Source organism: Vanellus vanellus (assembly GCF_965231255.1).
Source record: "Vanellus vanellus genome assembly, chromosome: 22".
Taxonomy (NCBI): domain Eukaryota; kingdom Metazoa; phylum Chordata; class Aves; order Charadriiformes; family Charadriidae; genus Vanellus; species Vanellus vanellus.
The window spans coordinates 8,318,551-8,338,829 of NC_138927.1; the positions used below are offsets into that span (position 1 = coordinate 8,318,551).

Here is a 20,279-nt window from a genome sequence, read left to right on the forward strand (position 1 = left end):
CCGCGTCTCTTCTAGAGAGATGGAGAGCAGGCAGCAGGCGGGGAGGCAGCCAGGGTCTGTGCGTTTTTTCACCCCTCCCAGCTCTCCCAGCACCCAAGGAACGCAATTTGCGGGGAACCATGTTCTCCGCTTAATGAGCCTCGTCAGCAAACCTCACCTGAACCTTCGCATTCCCTTCGCTCCTGCTGGCGGCCGCAGGGGCAGTCTGGGTCAGCTGCTGCTGCCGAACCCGGCCCCATCGCTCACCGACAGCACCGCGGCCCAGCATCTGCACGTGTATTTAGCTGATGATTTAAGCCTTGATTCCATTTAATTTAGATGTTAGAAGAGTTTTATTTTAGGGTTTAATATGTTATTTATGAAGGTATGTCAACACAGCATATCAATTTAGCAGCTGCTGCGAGTTTACTATGAGATGCTGTTTAAGACAGGACAATCTGTCTCGCTATATAATGTCAATTCTGTGGCACTTACACAAATGCAAAATCACTACAACATTAGAAACAAACAACAGCCATACTAGAGACTTAGAGAGATACCTTGTAAACTGCACGATAAATTATTGACTTTGTGGCATTTGGTGCTGAATTAAAATGATAAACTAAAGTTTTTATCTGCCGAAAGCCGTTTCCATGGTGTTGAAGCAGCAGATGGTCTTTCCTGGAGATAAAGGACTTCAAAGCTTTGCCAGTGCAGAGAACTGGAGATTTAACATATGTATTGTAAAATTTAAGAGGAGAGCACCTGGTGTTGCAGCCTGACGGTGGCTGGCACGGCTCTGCCTCGCATGTGGCCGAGCCCCGTCCGGCCAAGCAGGACCGGGACCCACCACAGCCCCAGCCCGGCCCAGGGTGCGTTCAAGAGGCTGCACGGACCCAATTAGCTGTTTATCAGGGGCTCCTTCATACTCACTCAGGAGGGAAACCCCAACAGTCGCAGCCTTCCCTTCATTCACACCAACAGCCTGTTCTGGCCCTGTTTTATGAGTCATTAATTCCTAATAAGTAGAAAACTGCATGATGGGCTTTGGATAGGAATAGTTTACTGTATCAGAGACAATCCATGATCTAAATCACCAGCTATAAATCAATTTTTGAATGTTGACACATCTTTAATAATGATAAATGAAGAATTTATGGATGCTGCTAAAGTTCACATCAAGATTTTGATTTATGAGCACACTGAGCTCAGGTGGAGCCATCAGCCCCAGGTCCAGCACCTTGTCCCAGACTTGCACAGCCGTGTGTCCCTCACCTGCACTCCGGCGACTGCCAGCCCCCCGTCTCCCTCCTGTGCTGTGGGGCTGGAGGTCCCCATGGACCACAGCTGAGCAACTGCAGGTGTGTCTGAGCTGCTGCCCCCTGTGCCAGCTCCCGCCATCCTCACCGCCACGCTGCAGACAACCGGCACAGCGAGAGGTTGTTTTTTCTGTGCATTGAATGCTCCCCCTCGTCCGGAACACATCGTCCTCGGGTGGTGCTTCTCCCGCCTCTCTATTTCTCTTGACCTGCAGACACCCTTTCTCACCACCGTGAGGGTCTGTGGGGAGACAGAGAGTAGTGTGGGGTGAGCTGTGACCATCTCAGCTTTTGCAGAATTCAGGACACTGAACTGGCACAGGCATGCTGCCGAGAGCTGGAGGGCGAAGGGCTGGAGCAGAAAGCTGGGAGCCAGGAGACACTGAGGCTGCAGGAGGCCAACAGACCCAAAAACGGCTCAGCCACCTGCAAGGCTGAAGATAGTCTCGTTTTGTAACAGCACCATGGTAATGGTAGGAGCTCCGCCACGTATTTCACACAAACGAGACACATGAGCAACTCCAGACACAGGCACAGCCCTCCTCCGTCCGTCTGTCTGCGGGCTCTGCTGGTCTTTCTGCTGCCCGGGGCACCGGGACGCAGCTCCCTGACGGGGGCTGTTCTCATGCGCGTGTGCCAGGAAGGCCTTCTGGGCTGGAGAGCTGCTTTTCATTTGATTTCAATTTACCATTGGAATTAAGCTGGTGTAAAACAGTGTGTGAAGAGAAAAATTACCATGTCTGTTTAGAGAGCGTAAAATAGGTACTTAACTGTTTGACCACTTAGATAGCGGGGTCCAAATCACTTTTCACCCAGCTCACGTCCTGCCACAATTAATAAGCTGAAAATGCTTGTTAGAAGCAAACAGTAAACAATAAATAACCTCAGTGCCTGTCGCTCCCCTCCTTCAGGCTCGTACTCTGCCTCCCCCCGCCTCGCCTGCAGCCGCAGGGCAGCCATGTGTGGCGTTGGTGGGAGCCGCAGCGGCCGGGCGCGGGGTCGGGGCTGCGTGGCGGGGTACAGGGGTGCTGCCCGTGGCCATGGCAGCCTGCTGTGAACCAAAGGCACCTGCAGTGCCGCTGCAGGACGGCCCCGAGAGCGGGCATCCCGTCGGTGCCCCCCAGCCCCTCTCTGCTGGCTGAGGGCTCCCTGACCCCGTCTCTCTCTGCCGAGACTGATGGTGGGACCCCCAGGCACCAGGGATGGATCGGAAAGGGGCTGTGCTCGCCAGAGGTGCTACACACATGTCAAATAAAAAGCAAGCTCAGCAAGCGACCCCAGCGACGTCCCTGCGGCAGACACGGTGAGACCCGCCACCCCCGCCCCTGCCGACACTGCCCGTCCTCCGGCGGGGAGACGGCCGGCCCGGCACTGCCTCTCCTTCCCCGGCTGGAAGCACCAACCCCGATCCATCTTTCTCCAGGGAATACTACATACATGTGCCGTGAAAAGGCAAGGCATGACACACGGACTAGCAATTAGCCTGTTCCCGTTGTAACGAGGGTGGGAGCACAGTGGCTGTTGCCAGCATCCCCGCGGTGCACGCCGGCATGCCCAGAAGCCCCGGGAGGGCTGCTCGGGGTCGAAGCAGGGGGCTGATCCCCCTCCCCACCCAGCCCCTCATTTAACAACGTCTGGAAGCTTCGCAACGAGCAGCACTGAGCTATTCGGCCCAAGCCAAGGCCATGACAGCTCCCCAGCGAGCCAGAGAAACATTAATTGCTAAGCAAGTAATTAATGGCTACAAATATGACCAATACAATTACACTGAGGGTTTTTTTCCCTCTCTGTCCAGAGTCTTGGCACCAAACGGTCTCATAATTAGATGACAAACTGACGGGCAGCTCCAGTGAAACCGCCCATCCTCGTCTTTTGCAGAGACTCCCAAGTGTTCTGCACCAATAATTACTAATCAAGTTATTTCTTTCAGTATTAAAAAGGCATTTCACAGGTAATTCGCCCATAATAGCACAGGCCCAGCGCTGGCAAACAGCCCCGTACCTCCATCCAGCACACATGCTGCTCCACCGCGTCGCGATGGGACCCCCCGGGAACAGCCAGGACCTGAGCGTGGGCGAGGGACGGGGCAGATCGGCGAAGGAGAAGCAATACCCGATGAGCCCTACTCCCTCCAGCCTGGCGCTGGGCACGAGGATAAATGCCGTGGGGGAGGACGAGCGGGCCCGCAGGCAGCGGCGTGCCCACACCACCCCTTCCGCAGGTCCAACCTGCTGACCCAGTCCTCACCTGCACGGGGACGCACCCTCCTCAGCACCATTTCATCCCAGATGTTCACAGATGCTGCTGGTGGTGTGCCCTGGCTCAGTGACACTCTAATGATGTCATCCATCTGCATTTTCTAAGACTATTTGGGAAAAAAGCCCACAAGTCTGTAGTTTGTCATTATCATACAGACCTGGAAAACAGCTGAACAAACCACTAATATTGAGCAAACAAACAAACAAAACCCAATAATGGCTTCTATCGAGCAGAGACCCAAAGCTGATGGATGACCTGTAGCAGCCCAGGAGAATTATTTCTGAATTGCTATTGATTTCCAAAATCAAAATGTAAATTTTGCCTCACAATTGAAGTATTGGGGGAAGTTTTTGCTTTTAGAAAATCTTTTCTCTCCCTGTGACTTTGGGGGGGGGGATAACATTCACTCCAGCCAAGCCCCCATTATTCTCACAGACACAGAGCAGGCTGGTTACACGCAGGCACCCACACCGGGGTGCTGGCCGGTGTCTGAGCATCGCAGGGCATCCTCGGGGTCCTCCTAGACGCCAAAATGCTGACACACAGGCAGAGCATCCGAGAGCAACCAACGAGCGCTACAGCTCCTGCCCTGCTGCCTCCAAACGCGGCTCTGCGTTGGGGCAGGAGCTCAGCACGTCACTGTGAAATCTAAACTAACTGACTGGCAATCTGAAAATGTTAGAAACAGCCCCTCTCCATCCCAGCGCAGAAAAGCCACCGGCGAGCGATCCTGCCGGGCTCCGCAGATGCAGCAGCCCAGGACAGCACGTCCCACACCAGCAAACGCCGGCGGTAGCTGCCGCTGGTGCACACTCTGCTCCTCCTCCAGCGGCTCAGTATCCGCCACCCCCCTGCATCCCCAGCCTTTTATCATTATCTAACCCATGACAAACCCATTACGATGCTAAAGATTGGAATTACTGTGATCCCAGCAGATGCCCAGGAACTGGCCCAGAGAAACACTGGCAGTGTTTTGCACAAGGCAGTAATAAATTACTGAAGGTCACCTATGATTTATCACTGCTTTGGATTCCAGACAGTGACACTGCTTCACCCGGGGAAGCAGCCTCGTGGGTGCCAGAGCATCTGCTGTCGTTGAGCCTCTAACAGTGATGTTTTTGCTTATTTTATTGGACTGGAAGTATCCCCAATAAGCACGCTGTCTGCTTGCTTGAGCAACGCCTTTGCCATACAACACTGTGAATTTACATCCCATCCACTGTGCACAACTGCTCTGACAACTGGAAAAGCACCGTCTGGGGAGAGGACAGACTCCGGGAACCGCGGGCGGCTCCCAGGCAGGGCGAGCTCTCTGTGCCAGCCCCGCACACCCCCATCCTGCCCGGCCGAGCGAGCGAAGGACGCGGCCACGGCCGCAGCCAGCTGCGGTCCACAGGAACATGGCACCTTCAGCATGACCCTGAGTGTGAGGGAGAGCCTCTGCGGTGCCGGGCTGGCCTGGCAAGGGCTACGGACACAGACCCACGGACCCTTCCTCCCCGGCGCTCTGGCTCCTGCTGGAGCATCCCCAGCCCAGCTCCCAGGCTGGGTGCCCTGAGGTTTCGGCAACACTGCGGGGGCTTCGAGACCCCTGCCAGCAGCACCTCCTCCTTGCTGGCTGTTCGCCTGTCCCCGGACGAGTCCTGCCTGCAGCGAGTGCGGGCAGAGCGCAGCACCAGTGGAGGGGCAGCCCCAGCCGCTGCTCACGGCCTCTCCGGCCCCACGCAACTGACCAGCCGCGGATGCTCCCACTGCTCAGACAGCCATAGCGAGGAAGACCCCAGCCTCCACCCCACTCCTGCGCCTGCGCCCCTCTGCCCCGGGGATGTCCCCCCTCCTCTGGGCCCCGATCCTGCCTCTTCCGGGGCTGGGACAGCCCAGCGCAGCCGGGGGGGAGTCAAGGGCACAGACAGGCAGTACTCGCAGCAAGACCCTGGCAGTTGCAACCTCTCACTTTAGAAGCAGGAAAAAGAATTACCAGCAACTTTTGGAAGTAAATAAATAGTTGGTGAGCTGAGCCACTTGAATTATTAATGATCAGTTCAACTGTTCAGACACCTTGGTCATTACTAACAAGAATATCTGATGCCAATAAAACTCTTTGCCTATCGTGCTGCCAATATAAAAAAAAATCCAATACGTATACAAAACCAGGTACCCTCAAGCACAGAGAAAATGGCCAGAATCTGGCAAATCCCCCAAATACATCCCTAGTGCAGGCTGGGTCATTATCACCAGGATGGGGCAACTATGCACACCAAGAGGGCAGCTGGGGCCACGCTGGGGGACACCTGGGACATCCGCGGGACCCCAGGAGCAGTGAGGACCCAGAGATATTAAGACAAGGTCACATACTCATTTGTTGCAAGTGCAAGGGGTAGATAAGAGGACATCAGCTGCACAGCCTGCCCCAGCCAGAGGCTGCCCTGTGCCGGAGCCCAGCGGAGCTGCCGCAGACATGAGACACATTCCTAGTTTCAGCCCTGTGACTCCCCAGACTTGGTCCCAGCAGGGACGAGTCTTCGCCGTGCTCCTCATTGTGCCAGAAACAGCGGCAGGTGACAGACGCTGCCAGAGATAAGACTACGCAGCACTGCGCCGTGTTTCATCTTCAAAGAGCTTTAAAATGCTGAGAAATTAACAGCAGCTTCTCCTGGGCACAGCTTTTGTCCCTGCACGAAGGTCTGAGCCACCAGGCTGGCATCACGGAGCCGCGCTGCCGGAGCCTGTCTGCAGGCCTGAGCTGCTCTGATGAGGACAATTAGACAAGAGGGCAGAGAAACCCCGAGGAGAGCGGCTCCCGCCAGGCTGCGGTGGCCCCTCTGCAAGTGCGGTGGATGCTGCTGGAGCCTCCCCCGCCACGAAGGCAACAAGGACAGCGCGCCCTCCGCCAGCCCACCCTCCGCCCTCACCCACTGCATCGCGGGGGGAAACACCAGCGGGGGCAGGGTCACCCCAGGGTTTGAAACCCACAGGTTTTCCCTGCAAAGAGCCCTCCATCCCCTGGAGCTGCTCCCCTGCAGGCCCTGCCATGGGGACGGGCAGCCTGCCACCGCCAGCAGCGCCTGGACCGGCCTCGCGTCTGGCTGGCGGCGGTGGCTGCGTTTCTAGATATCCCTTTCATCTCATCAGAGGCTGCTAGATTTAATTCCCAGCACTTTGGTATAAAGTCAGGGTCCCACCCGGAAAGCAATTTGTGCCTCCTGGAGCAGGCAGTTGTAACATTTCCCATTAAAATGTAAATTGGCTAAGTTTTCTGGCATCTCTTTTCCTTCCTTAAGGTAAGAAGAATATGAACTTGTATTATTTTTTCCATCAATGTTATCTTCCTCTCAGTTTTGTGCTAAGTAAAAAAGCTGCCCGATATACACCTTCCGCAAATTAAATTTGAATTGAGTCTGACAGCACAACAGGGATCCAGATTACAAAGAGATGTGCTAGCCTAATTGGAATCATTTCTAAGAGGTTATTCGCAGAAACGTTAACCACGGAAGGCACAAGTGGAGCCACACGCGGCCTCTGCACCGAATGCTCATCGCGGCCGAGCCGCCCAGCGCTGCCGGCATTGCCGCGGCAGTACGGGACCAGCCTGCGCCCGGCACCAGCGGCACCTCGCCAGCAGCATCGCCTGTCGGGAACGGGCTGGACACTGAGGTTAGTTTTACCAATGATTGCAGCCTTCCAACCCAAACCAGCCCTCCGCAGCCAGGCGCTGCGGGGTGCCGGGGCCAGCCAGGTGCCAGTGGTCCCTGCCCCGGCACTGTCCCTGCCCCGGCACTGTCCCTGCCCCGGCAGCCGTCCCTGACCACCACTCGCCCCCCCAGCCGCCGCAGCAACACGCCGTGCCCCCCGCCAGCAGCGAGGGGAAGGGATGTCTTGTAACTGGCACGGGATTTTGGCCAAACATGCTCAGAATAATTAAACCAGTTGTCCTGCTCACACTGCAGTTTTTAAAAGACGATCTTTCATGATTAAAACCCCAAATCCCTGTAGACTCACCACTTCTTTTGCCTTCAGACACCTGGAGGCAGGGAAGTGCTCTCTCCATGCCTCGGGAAGCTTGTCAGAGTCTGAAGGGTATTTAAAGGATACAACTATACACCAGGGGGAAAAAAACTGAAAATTATCTTTTGATGGTCAGCGACGCAGAGACCAAGGGGGAGCAGGCTGCTGCTCCCAGGGCTCCCTGCCCAGAACTGCTGCTGGACACGGCTCGTCAAAGTCACGCTGGAGCAGAGCAGCTACAGAATTAATATGGGAGCACGATGAATTAATTACTATCTCCAGCTGCATTTCTAGTGGGGATAATTTCAGGTGCAACGGTTTGAATGACATCGTTTCAAATAAGAGTCTCCCATTCTCCTGACTAATTTAAGGTTAACTAAATTTGCTTCTCACCAGGAGACAGCTCATCAGCTCAGCCCACAGTAATGACAGCTCCGCAAGTTCCCGCACGTTGTCGAGAAGCAGGAGGTGCTTTGGGATTTGTGCCCAAGAAGAAGTAGGGTCAAGTTGTGCCAAACTTCCTTCTCTGGCAGAGGTCCCCACAGGAGCTCCAGCACCCGGGGCTGCAGCCGGCAGCTCTGGCACCGCCGCTCCCGCCCCATCCCATTGCCCCACGCGTGGCCGCTGGCCACCACGTCATCCTAAACACAGTTTGCTACGGTTTGGCTCCCCTGAGGGGCTCAGGAGCTGCGAGGTCCTGGGCGAGAAGGGGAGATGCTGGTCCCTGCAGGGCAGCGGGATGTCCCTGTTGTGGTCCCTCCCCGTAGGGCAGCGCACCCTGCACTCCATTTTCAGTCCCATCTCCAGAAACCGCAGCCTCACCACACCGGCCGCCTGCCGCGGCACGAGCCATCCTGCCTGATGGTGTGACGGCCAGGCAGCCCAGCCGGCCCCACCAGCCCCCGCTCCATGAAGGAACAGCACACCGCGGGGCCAGCCCGGACGGCCATCGCAGGCCTGGGGCACGCACGCCATGAGACCTGGCGGCACACGGATGGCCCACGTTGGGCAGCGATGGCTCAGGTCGGGCAGCAATGGCCCGGGTCGGGCAGCCAGCCCCGGCAGGCTCGGGAGTTCCTATTTCCCCAGTAATCTCATCAAAACAAGCTGTGGCTAATGACAGGTTGCGTCACGACGTAATGAAGTAATTGCATTTGACAGAGCCACAGCCGTCCCACTTCTCAGCGACTGGTGGGCAGAGTTAATGGAGAGCATCATCACAGACCCAGGGGAGAGCGGGCTCATGAATAAAAACCATTTCTGTTGCAAGAGAGGTCTGATCCAGTGTTTTCCCTGTCCCAGAGACCCCCAGACCCCGGGGACAGGAGTGCCCCCCAGGGCCGCAGTGTGGTTTTCGTACGGGGCAGCTCCCGGCACGGCACAGGCAGCACCAGCTGCTGGAAACCAGCCGGCGGCTCAGACTCCAACCGAAACCTCTGTCCCCTCAGCAGCAGTAAGTGAATTAGCAGAATCAGTCAGCATTAATTATGCACAGAATCATTTGCTGGTGAAATTAAAAAAAAAAAAAATCTAATTTAATCAAAATATAATTAAATTAATAGTTAATTTAACAATTCCGCAGTGAAAACCCCTTGACCTCCCTGCAAGCATGGGCTGTTCATTGCTCCGGCACTTGGCCCTGGCAGTGGTGGCACCCCATGGCACCTCCGGCACATCCCCACCTCCACCGCTGCTGCCCAGAGCCCCCTCCCCAGGGACTCACCCTGCAGCCATCCCCAAGGTGTCAACATCAGAAGGGGTAAATTACAGCCTTTTTGAGAATGGGAGAAGAAAGAGAATCAGAAAATCATCTAGGTTGGAAGGGACCTTTAAGTCCAACCATCAACCTAACACCACCAAACCCACCACTAAAGCATGTCCCTAAGAGATGGGCATACACAGACGCCAGTCCCAGTAAATACTTTTTTAAGGAACTGGAAAATAGGAAGGAGACGAGCGGCAGCCAGGTGGAATTTCTTCCAGTAAAGGGAGCTGAGAGCAAATCTGACAAATGTGTCTGGAGTGGCTTGGGAAAGCGGGTGCTGTCTGGGGAAGGGGACTCTCCAGATGGCCTCAAGGTCCCTTCTGTCTCCATCGTCTACGCTTCCACAGACTAACTCCTTAAATCGGCATCCTGTGGAAATTTGCCAGGCACCCTGCCAGCTCTGGAGCTGGAAGAAGGGCTGGAGGACAGTATAAATGGATATGCACGCGCAGCATGTAAAAAGGAACCGGGTTTTTGCAACAGGCCCCTACGATCTCCAGAGATAAACTCAAAGGAGCATTTTACAGCAGCCACCTCGTGAGAGGCAAAGCCCTGGCTGAGGGAGGCAAGGTGTGCGTAAGAGAGGCAGAACGTCCCCAGCCCAGAACTGGCTGTCTCACGGATGCCCCTTCCCACGCGCTGTTTCACAGCCCTCTCCTGTTACAGGCGGACTCATTCCTGCAGCAAAAATGAGAACTGCAGCTCAGCATCCCCCTCTACATACAAATATGGCCTAGATGGACCAGATCATCTCTCCTGGATATAACCACAGTGAGTGAAAAATCCTCACTCTGAGCTTCAAGCATCTGGCAAGGCGGACTGCGCTCCATCTGGAAGCATTTCCCCATGCACTGGACTATCTCCTAGTCAAGGCATTATAAGAAAATAAATCAGAAGGAGATTAACATAAATATTGTTTGAAAGATTTAATCAGCTACAAATTGCAATGTTATGTTTCCAGCTTAATTAGCCCAAGCCTGGTTTTCTTTGCTCTGTATTGTGAAGTACAGAGAGGGCATTTAGAAGCGGCGCTGCAGATCTCGGTTTGCGGTGATGCAGGCTGGGGCTAGCAGATGCCTCAGAGAGCAGGATCTCTGGGGGAGGCTGCTTTTTGCAGCAAGAATGGTGCCCCGGTGGCTTCCTGTGCCACTCTGTGACAAGGAGGATGCTCCGGCCTCGCAGGCGCGGTGCTGCTGCACCCGCCCATACAGGACTCGGCTGCTTTGCCTTCAACAACATCAGCAGCGCGAGAGTACCACACGGAGGTGGTACTTGTGGGAGTCCCCCCAGGGAGAGCACCTCAGCCCTGCACAGGCACGGGGCGGTTTTGCCAAAGACCTCCTGACTGCCCCATCAAAGGCATGGCCTGAGGTACATCTGCACCGGGCAGACCGTGCCTGTACTGTGGCACTGTGAAGCCCCACACATTCACTCAGACCTGCAGAGCTCAAGGAAGGGTGAGGAATAAATCTAGTGTCATAGTTACAGATGGCCAAAAATGTGTAAAAAATATTAAAGCAATTAAATACATTCTCTGAGACACCTTCCTGCAACCAGCGTTATTCCTGGGCTGCTCTAATTTATGTCCTGCTTCCTACAGTACTCCAAACGATAACCAAAAGTCCACAATAAAGGGTGTTCCAACTATACCAGCTGTGAAAAGGTCTCAGCACAACCACGTCTGCCATGTAACAGCTTCACAAAACAAAAAAGGGTATGAAAAGCCACAGGCTTTTAGCCACCGATGGTAGCAGCAAGAATGACATTGTGGACCCGGGTAAGCACTCAGTGAACATCAGTAGATAAGATCACAGTGACAAGCCAGAGTTACCCAGCAACTGCCCGACATCAGACAGACCCGATTGCTCGGCCAAGGCTGCCAAACAGAACCCCCGACAGCATCTTTCCCCAACGGCTTCACCAGGGATGGAAGGGGTCAGACACTCGGCAGCTTCACCTCTGAGACCAACACGGGCCAAGCCTCCCTGGTCTGTTTTAGCTCACTTGAATCATTGCTTTATGAGTTTGAACTGGCTCCTCTAATGAGGTTCTAAAGATGCGTTTTTATTTGGAGGGCAAGTGCTAATTAAAATGCAAACCATGTATGTCCTACTCCGAGTGCTCATGCCAATGTGATTTCAACAAGGGTTGCAAACACAAGAGTCACCCTGATCTGTGCTGCTCCTGTGAATTGGCTTATGAAAGTGTTTATAGTTCCACCTACAAGATCTAAAAAGGCATCTCTCTCGGCTCCAGCAGAAGCTATTTGACTAATCAGCAGGTCCTAACTGGTGATGAGCGTATTCTCTCAGTGCATCTCAACAGGCAGCCTGCAGTGTCCCAGACACTCACCATTGCCGTCGGTCCCGATGCCGTGTCCCCTGCCCACAGCACTAGCAGTGCCTGGCACTGAGTCTTTGCACAAAGTCACTCAGCGCAGCAGCAGGGTCCCCGTTTTGGAAAGTACACCTGATTAAGGAACACCTGACTAAGGAACAAAGCCGAGGTTTGCTCGTGCCAGTGCATTCCAGAGGCGCTGACGGTGCCCAGACGCTGACACAGAGGCCGGTCACTTTAGCTGGTGCCGAGTACATCACCCTGGCAGCTGCAGACACACAGAAGCCAGAGGAAAGAAGTAATTTACAGTGCCTGCATCTCCTGCAAGGGAAGAAGGGCACCAGCCGTTTCACCCATGCCTGACGCCTGGCTCATCCTCTTGATGCTGGTGGCACAAATAAAGCTGTCACTTGCGGGGACACTGAACGCCAGCAGCCTGGAATGGGCCGGGAGCAGAGGCACCAGCTGAGATGCCGATAAGTTTCCCCAGCTCTCTGCCCACCGAGGCTGCTCACAAAGGCCACATCAGGCTGTGGCAGAGAGACAAGGCTTCGGGCACCCCAGAGCAGACCACAAAGCCAGCCCTTTTCACACAACGCAGGGCTTTGCCTCACCTTCTGGGAGACCATCGCCTCCCACCCAGCTACGGGCAAACAGCCCTCCCCGGCCGTGAGGGCATCGCCTCCGCCTGCGCGCGTCCACGGCCCCAAGGGCAGGGATGAGCCCCTGCAGCACAGACCCCGCAGCCAGGGAAGCGGCTCTCGGGGGTCCCTGCGGCTGTACCGCTCACCCCGCGTCCCTGCGGCGGGGCCGGCTGCGTCCCCACAGCGCGGAGCCGCGTGCCCGTGCCGTGCCTGTGCCAGCACAGAGGTCGGGAGCAGCGCTGCACCCCGGTTATTGATGGCACAAGATTAGCTCGTCCGAACAGGGAAATACATCACTGGAAAAACAGGAAACATTTGGAAAGTGGACGGCGGGTGTGAGAGTGATGAATGAGTGCCGGAGGAGCCCGGCAAAGATCAATGAATAGCTGATGAGCTGAGGAACGAGACAGGGCGGGCGAGGGGAGCTCACCATGCAAATGCAGAGAGAGCAGAATCAGTAGGGAAATTGCTCACCACGGTGAGACGTCACAGTGAGCCCCCAAACAGCCGCGGCACTCGCGCCACGTGTGCGGGGCAAGGCAGGCATCGGGGCAGCCGGTTCCAGCTCCGCTCAGCATTGGTGCAAACCAGGGGGTGTGCAGAGCAGACGACCATCACTGCATCACTGCCTGCCGGGGCCCAAGGAGGGACCCCCCGTGCCCCGCTCTGTCCCCCCCGCCTTGCTCAGAGCAGTGCCCGTCAGCACTGCGAGGACAGTGGAGCAGGGCAGAGGGTCCTGAGCAGGCAGGCAAAAGGGACGTGATCCCTCCTTTATCTCCCTCGGACTCTCTGTCCTGCAGGATACCCGAATGGGAAAGACAAGGTAAGAGCCAAGGCTCAGAGAAGGGGAAACACCCAGAGACCCCTCACGCACACACTTTGCAGGTGTACCCAGCCTGGTGCTTCTGGGCTTTTACGGCAGAAGCTCCACAGATGGGCAGTTTCTGTGAAGACATCATTTTGGGGTCAGCTCTGTGTGTATTACAGTACATTAGCAGCGACTGAGACAGCTGCTCAGGAGCAATAAAGATACATAACCATTCTGTGCCACCCAGACACCCGGAAAAATCAACCCAGCGTGGGCTTTGCAAGGACCGGGCGCAGGCAGGAGAGCAGCACTGCATCCTGCCCTCGTCGGCAGCTCGGCACGCAACCCGCCATCTGTACCGTGCCGAGCCCACACCGGCACGGCCCCAGCACAGCACTCGCTTATTAATGCTTTTAAGCAAGCGTACACAGTGCCAGCCGGTACGGCCTCCAGCTCCAAGGCTCCCTGCAGTGGCCTAGCACTATCTAGTGGCGGGAGACGTGGCTCCAGTGGCAGGACACACAGCTCCAGTGGCAGGAGACACGGCCCCAGTGGCTCGGCCACCCTGGATGCAAAAGGCTGGAGGTCCGGCTCGGCTTCCGGGGCTGCTCAGAGAACAAACCTCCATGGAGGGAGGCAGCGGGAAGCCAGCAGGACAGTCTTTTAGGACAAGCGTCACCTCCAGCAATGTAGTAGTGAGAAGTGCCCTGGTGCAGTAATTTTTGGGAACTCATGTTTCCAGGCCTTCTGCACTACAGGGCGGTTGATCCGGGTGGGCTCGGGGATGGGACTCCAGTAAAAACCGATCCTTGCGATACTGCTGGAACACAAATCACCCAGACAACGCGGAGACCCAGACTGAGCCACACCACCATTTCACCCAGTTAGATGTGGCTGTTAGACCTGAAGATCCCGACTCATACACCACGCATCCCCTGCTCATTGCTTCCACATAATTTTTTTTTAGGTGGACGCTGCTATTCCCAGGAAGAGTGGGGCAGGCGTCACCCCCACAGCAGGGCTGGTGTACAAGCAACAAGGAGAGGTTTCCCAAATCTCTTTGGCAAACTCAGGCAGGACTAGTTACAGGGATTTGAGAGGCCAAAACATAGAATCATCATAGAATCACAGAATGGTTTGGGTTGGAAGGGACCTTAAAGATCATCTCGTTCCACTCCCTGCCCTGGGCAGGGACACCCCCCACCAGCCCAGGTTGCTCCAAGCCCCGTCCAACCTGGTGCTGCTGGCACCTCGGAAGCCTGTTTCTGATTTGCCGGCATTTTGTTCCTTCAACAAATTAATCTCATTACTGGGTTTCCATTTATCAGGAGTTTTATCACCTGTAACATTTGTGTGTAGCAGATTCACCCAATTAAAATGTTTATTTCCTTTAACAGCTCGGATAGTCACATTTCAGTGTTTGCTGGAGCGTGTTTACCTTTCCTCAATTAAGTTTAGTCCTTCATCAGCCCCTCAGGACCCGAGTGCGGCCAGTGGCCGCTGCCCTTCCCCACCACCCCCATCTCTGCCCTCCCAGCGGGGGCCATGGCTGCCCCCACCCTCGGGCCAGTCTCACCAGGAGCATCATCAGAGCTGCGGGGAATGAGCCCCCAGCACTGCCCGCACGGAGGCCCTGCAGCTCCCAGAGACCAGCTCTGCCGTCGGAGGGCACCGCCGGCCCTCCCAGGCAATGAGAGCCCCGAGGCCGCCCACCAGCCCCAGACACCAGCCCTGTGGCATGCACAGGCACCCACCCATCCCCAAGACCCACACCGTGTCACCATGGCCGCAGCACGAGCGGTGTCCCCCTCGGCTATGCCGCGATGCCCTGTCCCCGCACACCATCCCCACGGCCCCCTGCACCCAGCGCCTCTCCCCACCACCACCCGGGAACCCGACAGCCACCTCGGAGCGTTGATGACAGCATCTCATGAACACCCCAGGTCTTCTAAAGCATTAGAATGATGAGATGCTTACTGCACTGCTGATGCACAGGAAGAGAAAAAGTTCAGGAATGAAACGCGTCTCCCCCAGCCCTGCTCTGTTACATGCTGCTGCAGGAGTGCTGGTCCTGTCCCAGTACCCACCCGGGCTGGCAGAGGGCCACGGGGAGCAGCCAGACAGCCTCGTGCCCTCCAGACCAGACACTGCCCACAGATACGCGTAAAGGTAAGGCTCCTGTCCGCTCCTGGAGGCCATTAAACTCGCCGGTCAACTCCAGCACGGAGCCGATGCAGTGCTTGGGCAGCAGCCCTGCTCCACTGCTTCAGTGACTGTGTTAAAAGAACTGAGTACTTGCATTTAAGACAATGGGAACAATTTTTCAATAGCTAAATACAGGGGGTTTTCTCTTCTTTATAATTGGGATTTTCAGTTTACTTATTGCTACCGAGCGCCAGGGTCTCTTTTGCCTTTGGCATGCAGCCACACAAAGGGCGCGATGACCACACTGTGCACAAGAGCATCACATACATCATGGGCAAAATCCAGATGTGTAATGTTGCTTTAAGCACAAACGGTGTGCAGAACTTTGAATTAAGTGCACGAGAACAGTGTCCAGGGGAGGGAGCTGCCTGGAGCAGTCACCAGGGCAGTGCTGGGTAGGGCTCATAAACAGAACCCTCTTTCTCCAGCACTTCAATACCTTGCCTTCAGAACCCAAAATTGCTTTATTTTGCCCAAGTTTCTAAGCTTATCAGCCGTAGGCTGGCACCTCTAGCCTTTCTTTCACACAGGAAAGCAGCAGGCACAGGCGCTCCCATACAGATGGAAATAAAGGCTGTGGGAAAGGCGGCCCCCACAGCAAACCGAGTCTCGCACCACGCTTGCCTGACAACAGCCGTGCCCACTGAGGGCTTGTCACCCCAGCCCCTGGAAAACCTTTGTGCTGTCCTCCAGATAGGGATCACATGCGGCTTTTTGTAAGTACAAGACCAGCACCGGCAAGTCTCCCGCTGTTTTATTTCTATGATTCCTACATGACACCGGCTGAATCCTGGGCCAACCTTCTCAGGCCATCAGGCTCCCGCTCCCTCCGCAACACCGCTTACAGCACCGTGTTCATAGTGCTGCTGGGGGAGGAGGGACACAACCACGATATTCTCTCCGCAGGCTCCAATGGCACATACACATACTTTGTGTCCAACTCTTTTGGCTTTTTTTTGAGAAAAAACACCAGAGGAAACTTTCACCCATTCCCTATTTACTTCAGCTTAGCACTGCTTTCAGAACAAAATCGAGAGGGAAATCCCCTTTAAAAAAAATGAAGATCAGCACACCAAGAGCTTGTTTTCATTCTTTGTATTAGGAGGAATCCAGGTCTTTCTGAGCAGCTCTTGTCTAGATAGGGACCATATGAACACTGTGAATTTCAAAAGCACTTACAGTTTCATCTCAGTAGTAGGTTTTGATTACATTTAGAACAGAGAAAAACAGCCAGAGAACACCTCAGCTGTAACACCCTGAAAGCTGGAAAAACCTCTTTTCTATCTTTGCATTTCTCTCAGTGCAGACACAATAAACAAAGACATGGAATGAGTGTTAAGGGGAGGGTGGATCAAACACAGTCCTCATCTTCCCATCCTGAGAACAGTCCAATGTTCAAATACCATATTTCAAAGGCCTAATCACATTAGTAAAACAGAGAAGTATTTGGGAATGGTACAGCAGCACAAAGAGGTCAGCATACGGATTCGGGTTGGTTTCTCAGACTATAGCAGATTGTGATACTAATTAACAGACACCCGTCAACTGTTATTCTCTTTTTTTATCTTTTTTCTTTTGGTTATTAACCTTTACATAACCCATCGACCTCATCAAACAAGGCCACGAATGCCCATTTCCTGAATGCGCCGGCACACGGTGCCCCGCCTTCCCAGCTTTCTTAAGAAGATCCTGGTATCAAGCCATACTTCTGCCTCAGGATTTCAACTGTGGATGTCAGTGCGCTGTGGGGTGAAATAGAACTGTCAGGAAAAAGGTTTTTAAAGACTAAATTGCATTTTCTGTGAAAGAGCCAACAGCTAGATGCAGTACTGCATATTGAATCGAGAACACAAACTCCAGAAACGAGAGTGTTTCACATAGAAGTTCTAGAAAGGGGTGTCCTGGGCTCGGAATTTGAAGCGGTCTTTCAGGATTTCTGAGCGTGCTGGTAATTAAGCTAAACAAAGTTAATGTCAAGGGTCAACTGCTATGGGAAAACAAGCAAAACACAACCCACCCTAACTTGAAAGCTTCATTTCATTTAAAGTAAATAAAAAGCTACATTTATATTCATCAAAGAGTGCTCACCAGCCAGGACGAATGATGGTGAATTTCCCTGACACAGACAAGTCGACCACAGTTGATCCCAAACGACACTCTGGGCTCTGGACATCCCCTATCGGGCCTCCATCAATGATTAAGGACAACTGAGGCCACAGGTCTTGGAACTCCTGAAAGAGAGAGGTGTGGCTAACAGTCCTGGAGACGGTTTGTGATCGTGTTATAACAGACACTGCTGGACACTCTGCTGTCAAGGAAGGAAGTGGTCCCTCCCCTTCCTCTGTCAGGTCAGCTCACTTTTTTTTCTGTCATAAACACACCCCAGTTTGGTTTCTGAGAACAGATTTATCTCAAACATGCAGGAAAGCCACAAGGATTCTCTGGCTGAAGACTTCTCAGCTGCACCACTGCGTATTAAGGAGCGCTGAAGAAAAGCCAGAAATCTATCAAGACATTAGGGGGCAAGGACAGGGCGTCTGTCTGGTACTACGCCCAACTATACCATCACCAGGGTCACAAGCTTTGCAAAAAGACATCTCCTTGAGTGAGTTAGTTACCAGGCTGCAAGGAGCTGTACAGACAGCAGCAGTATCATTCCACAGCCATCTCTCCGACAGTAATTTCTGTCTTTCAGATCTGGCACCCACTTCAAAAGCTGTGATAGGCCCTTAAATATTGATCTTCAGCTCTGCCCTCCACACCTTTTAAGGTGAGGATCACAGCAAGACAGCTACCCCACACCACATACCTGCAGGCTGTTTTAACTGGAGATTATCATTAAAAAAAATAGTAGCAGCAGAGAAATCCTTATGTTATTGATAAAGCTGGCTTCCAGTTGTGAGAGGCTGGAGCTGTGACAGACTACCACAACAATGTCACTCAGGGGCAAAAGCAGACTTACCGAAACCGTCAGCGTGCTCGCCTGACAGCTGATGTTAGCGCTTGTTAAAGCCAGTGGTCCAGAGCAAGCTCGTGCCAAGTCCCTGACAAAAGGGTGGTTTGGAATACGAACACCAACCAGCTACAAGGAAGAAGAGAGCGTGGGTTTACACACAGTTACTGTTTTTAATCTTGCCTTGCCTAAAGCCCTCTTGACTAAAAGCTGATACTCTGGAGAATCAATACATCAACACCTGCTGAACCAGCAATAACGAGACATACTTCCGTAAGTTAGCCCCCAGCGCTGCATTACGTTGTGTTCAAGTAAATCATGGGGAGCACAACAGCACAGGGAACGGCTTCAGGAAAACACCAATCACTGCTAAACATGCTAAACACACACGTAAGAATAAAAGCTACTACAGCAGAAGAACAAAACCGGCATCCTGTCCCTCAAAAACACAGATTCACCCTATGGCGAAAACCTACCGATGTGAAAGGATTCAAGTCTTTATTGAGTTCTTCCGAACGCTTTAAGACCAGGGTGACGGGCCCCGGGAGCAGGTCCCGCAGCAGCTCATCCGGCACGTTCACCTGGCAGTACCTGCAGGGCGAGGGGCAGCGCGGCAGAGGCGGTTCACAGCTGCGCCCAGCGCCGGCGCGGCGAGCAGAGCGGCCGCTCCCGCCGCAACCGGCCCCGGCAGCCGCGGGCAGCCCCGCTCGCACGGGCCCGCTAGTACCGCACGACGGCTCCGGAGCCGCGCACCGGCCCGCTCACCGCGGGGCCACGCACACCGCCCGCCCGCCGGCGCCCACCTGTAGAGGCGGTCCACGTCGCCCAGGCAGATGGCGAGCGGCTTCCCCCCGTTCCGCCCCTTCAGGCTGTAGATGCTCCGCACGGCGTCGGAGTCCTGGGCCAGGCAGGCCACGCCGTACACCGTGTCCGTCGGCAGCGCCACCAGCCCGCCCGCCTGCAGGGCACCGACGGCGGCCGCCACCGCCTCCCTCCAGCCTGCGCGACACCGGCGGTCAGCGGGGCGGCCCGGCACCCCCGGATCGCCTCGGTCCTGGCCCCACTCCCCCGAACCCACACCCCCGGCCCCGGCCCTCCTGCCACGCCGGCCCCGACTCTGCTCCCCTCCCCTCCCCGCCCGGCCTCCCGCCCCACCGCCCGCGCCTTCCCCCCGGCCCGGGCCTCGCCCCTCCGCCGGGTACCCCGCAGCTCCGGCCGGGCCGCGCCGCCGGGCGGCAGCAGCAGGCGGGCGGTGCAGGCGCGGCTCGGCCCCGGCCCCGGGCCCGGCGGCCCCTCCGCGGCCCGAGCCAACCCCGCCAGCGCCGCCCGCCGCGCGCTCCGCATGCAACAGCCGCTCCCGGTCCGCACGGGGCGGGGCGGTGACGCACATCCGGGGGCGCGGCGGCCGCGCCGTTGCCATGGCCACGCGGGGAGGGGATGGCGGCGGCGGAGCGCGGCGGGCGGCCCACGGTGGGTGCCGGGGAGGGGGTGTGGGGGGAGCGCGGCCGGCGGCGCCGCCCGTGACCGCTGCCTCTGCCGCAGGTGGCGGACGAGCTGCGGAGGCGGGTGGAGGCCCGGCAGCGGTGCCTGCGGGCCCGCATCGCCGCCTGCGAGGAGCTGGCGGCGGAGATGGCCGCCCTGCGGGCTGCCCTGGCGGCCGCCCGGCCCGGTTCTCCAGCTCGGCAGGAGCCGGGCCCGGCCGGGGGCAGCTCCGCGCCCGGAGGCGGGGGGACGCGGAGCCCTGAGGAGCCTCGGCGAGCGGCGGCCGCAGGAGAGCGTCCCGGCGGGACCCCGGCCGCGCAGACGGGGAGGGACCGGAGGGGCTCTCTCCGCTACGGGCTCCGGAAAAGTCCGGCTGGTCGGTGGCGGGGGAGAGCCCGGGGTCTGACGAGCCAGTGACCATCGCCCGTTCCCCCGGCTGCGGCCTTGGACTTGCCTTTCCCTTGCTGCACTAATACCTTTTCTTACTCTATTTGCACTGTAAAATAAAGCAATATCGGCTCAG

At 55.8% G+C, this 20,279-nt stretch overlaps 1 protein-coding gene across 2 annotated transcripts; it reads right to left on the reverse strand.

Moving 5' to 3' along the window:
* Window positions 1-1,058: 1,058 nt before the first annotated feature.
* On the reverse strand, window positions 1,059-19,618 carry YRDC (yrdC N6-threonylcarbamoyltransferase domain containing; the record flags this gene model as incomplete). 2 transcript variants are annotated; one of them, XM_082494064.1, is made up of 6 exons in its annotated part: window positions 1,059-1,539; window positions 17,410-17,552; window positions 18,284-18,403; window positions 18,751-18,865; window positions 19,078-19,273; window positions 19,477-19,618. In XM_082494064.1, coding segments are annotated over 6 exons (717 nt in total). In that variant the 3' UTR covers window positions 1,059-1,538. The 2 variants fall into 2 exon arrangements, with proteins under 2 accessions (XP_082350190.1, XP_082350189.1); XM_082494063.1 differs by lacking the exon at window positions 1,059-1,539 and adding an exon at window positions 16,299-17,063.
* Between the last annotated feature and the right edge of the window lie 661 nt (window positions 19,619-20,279).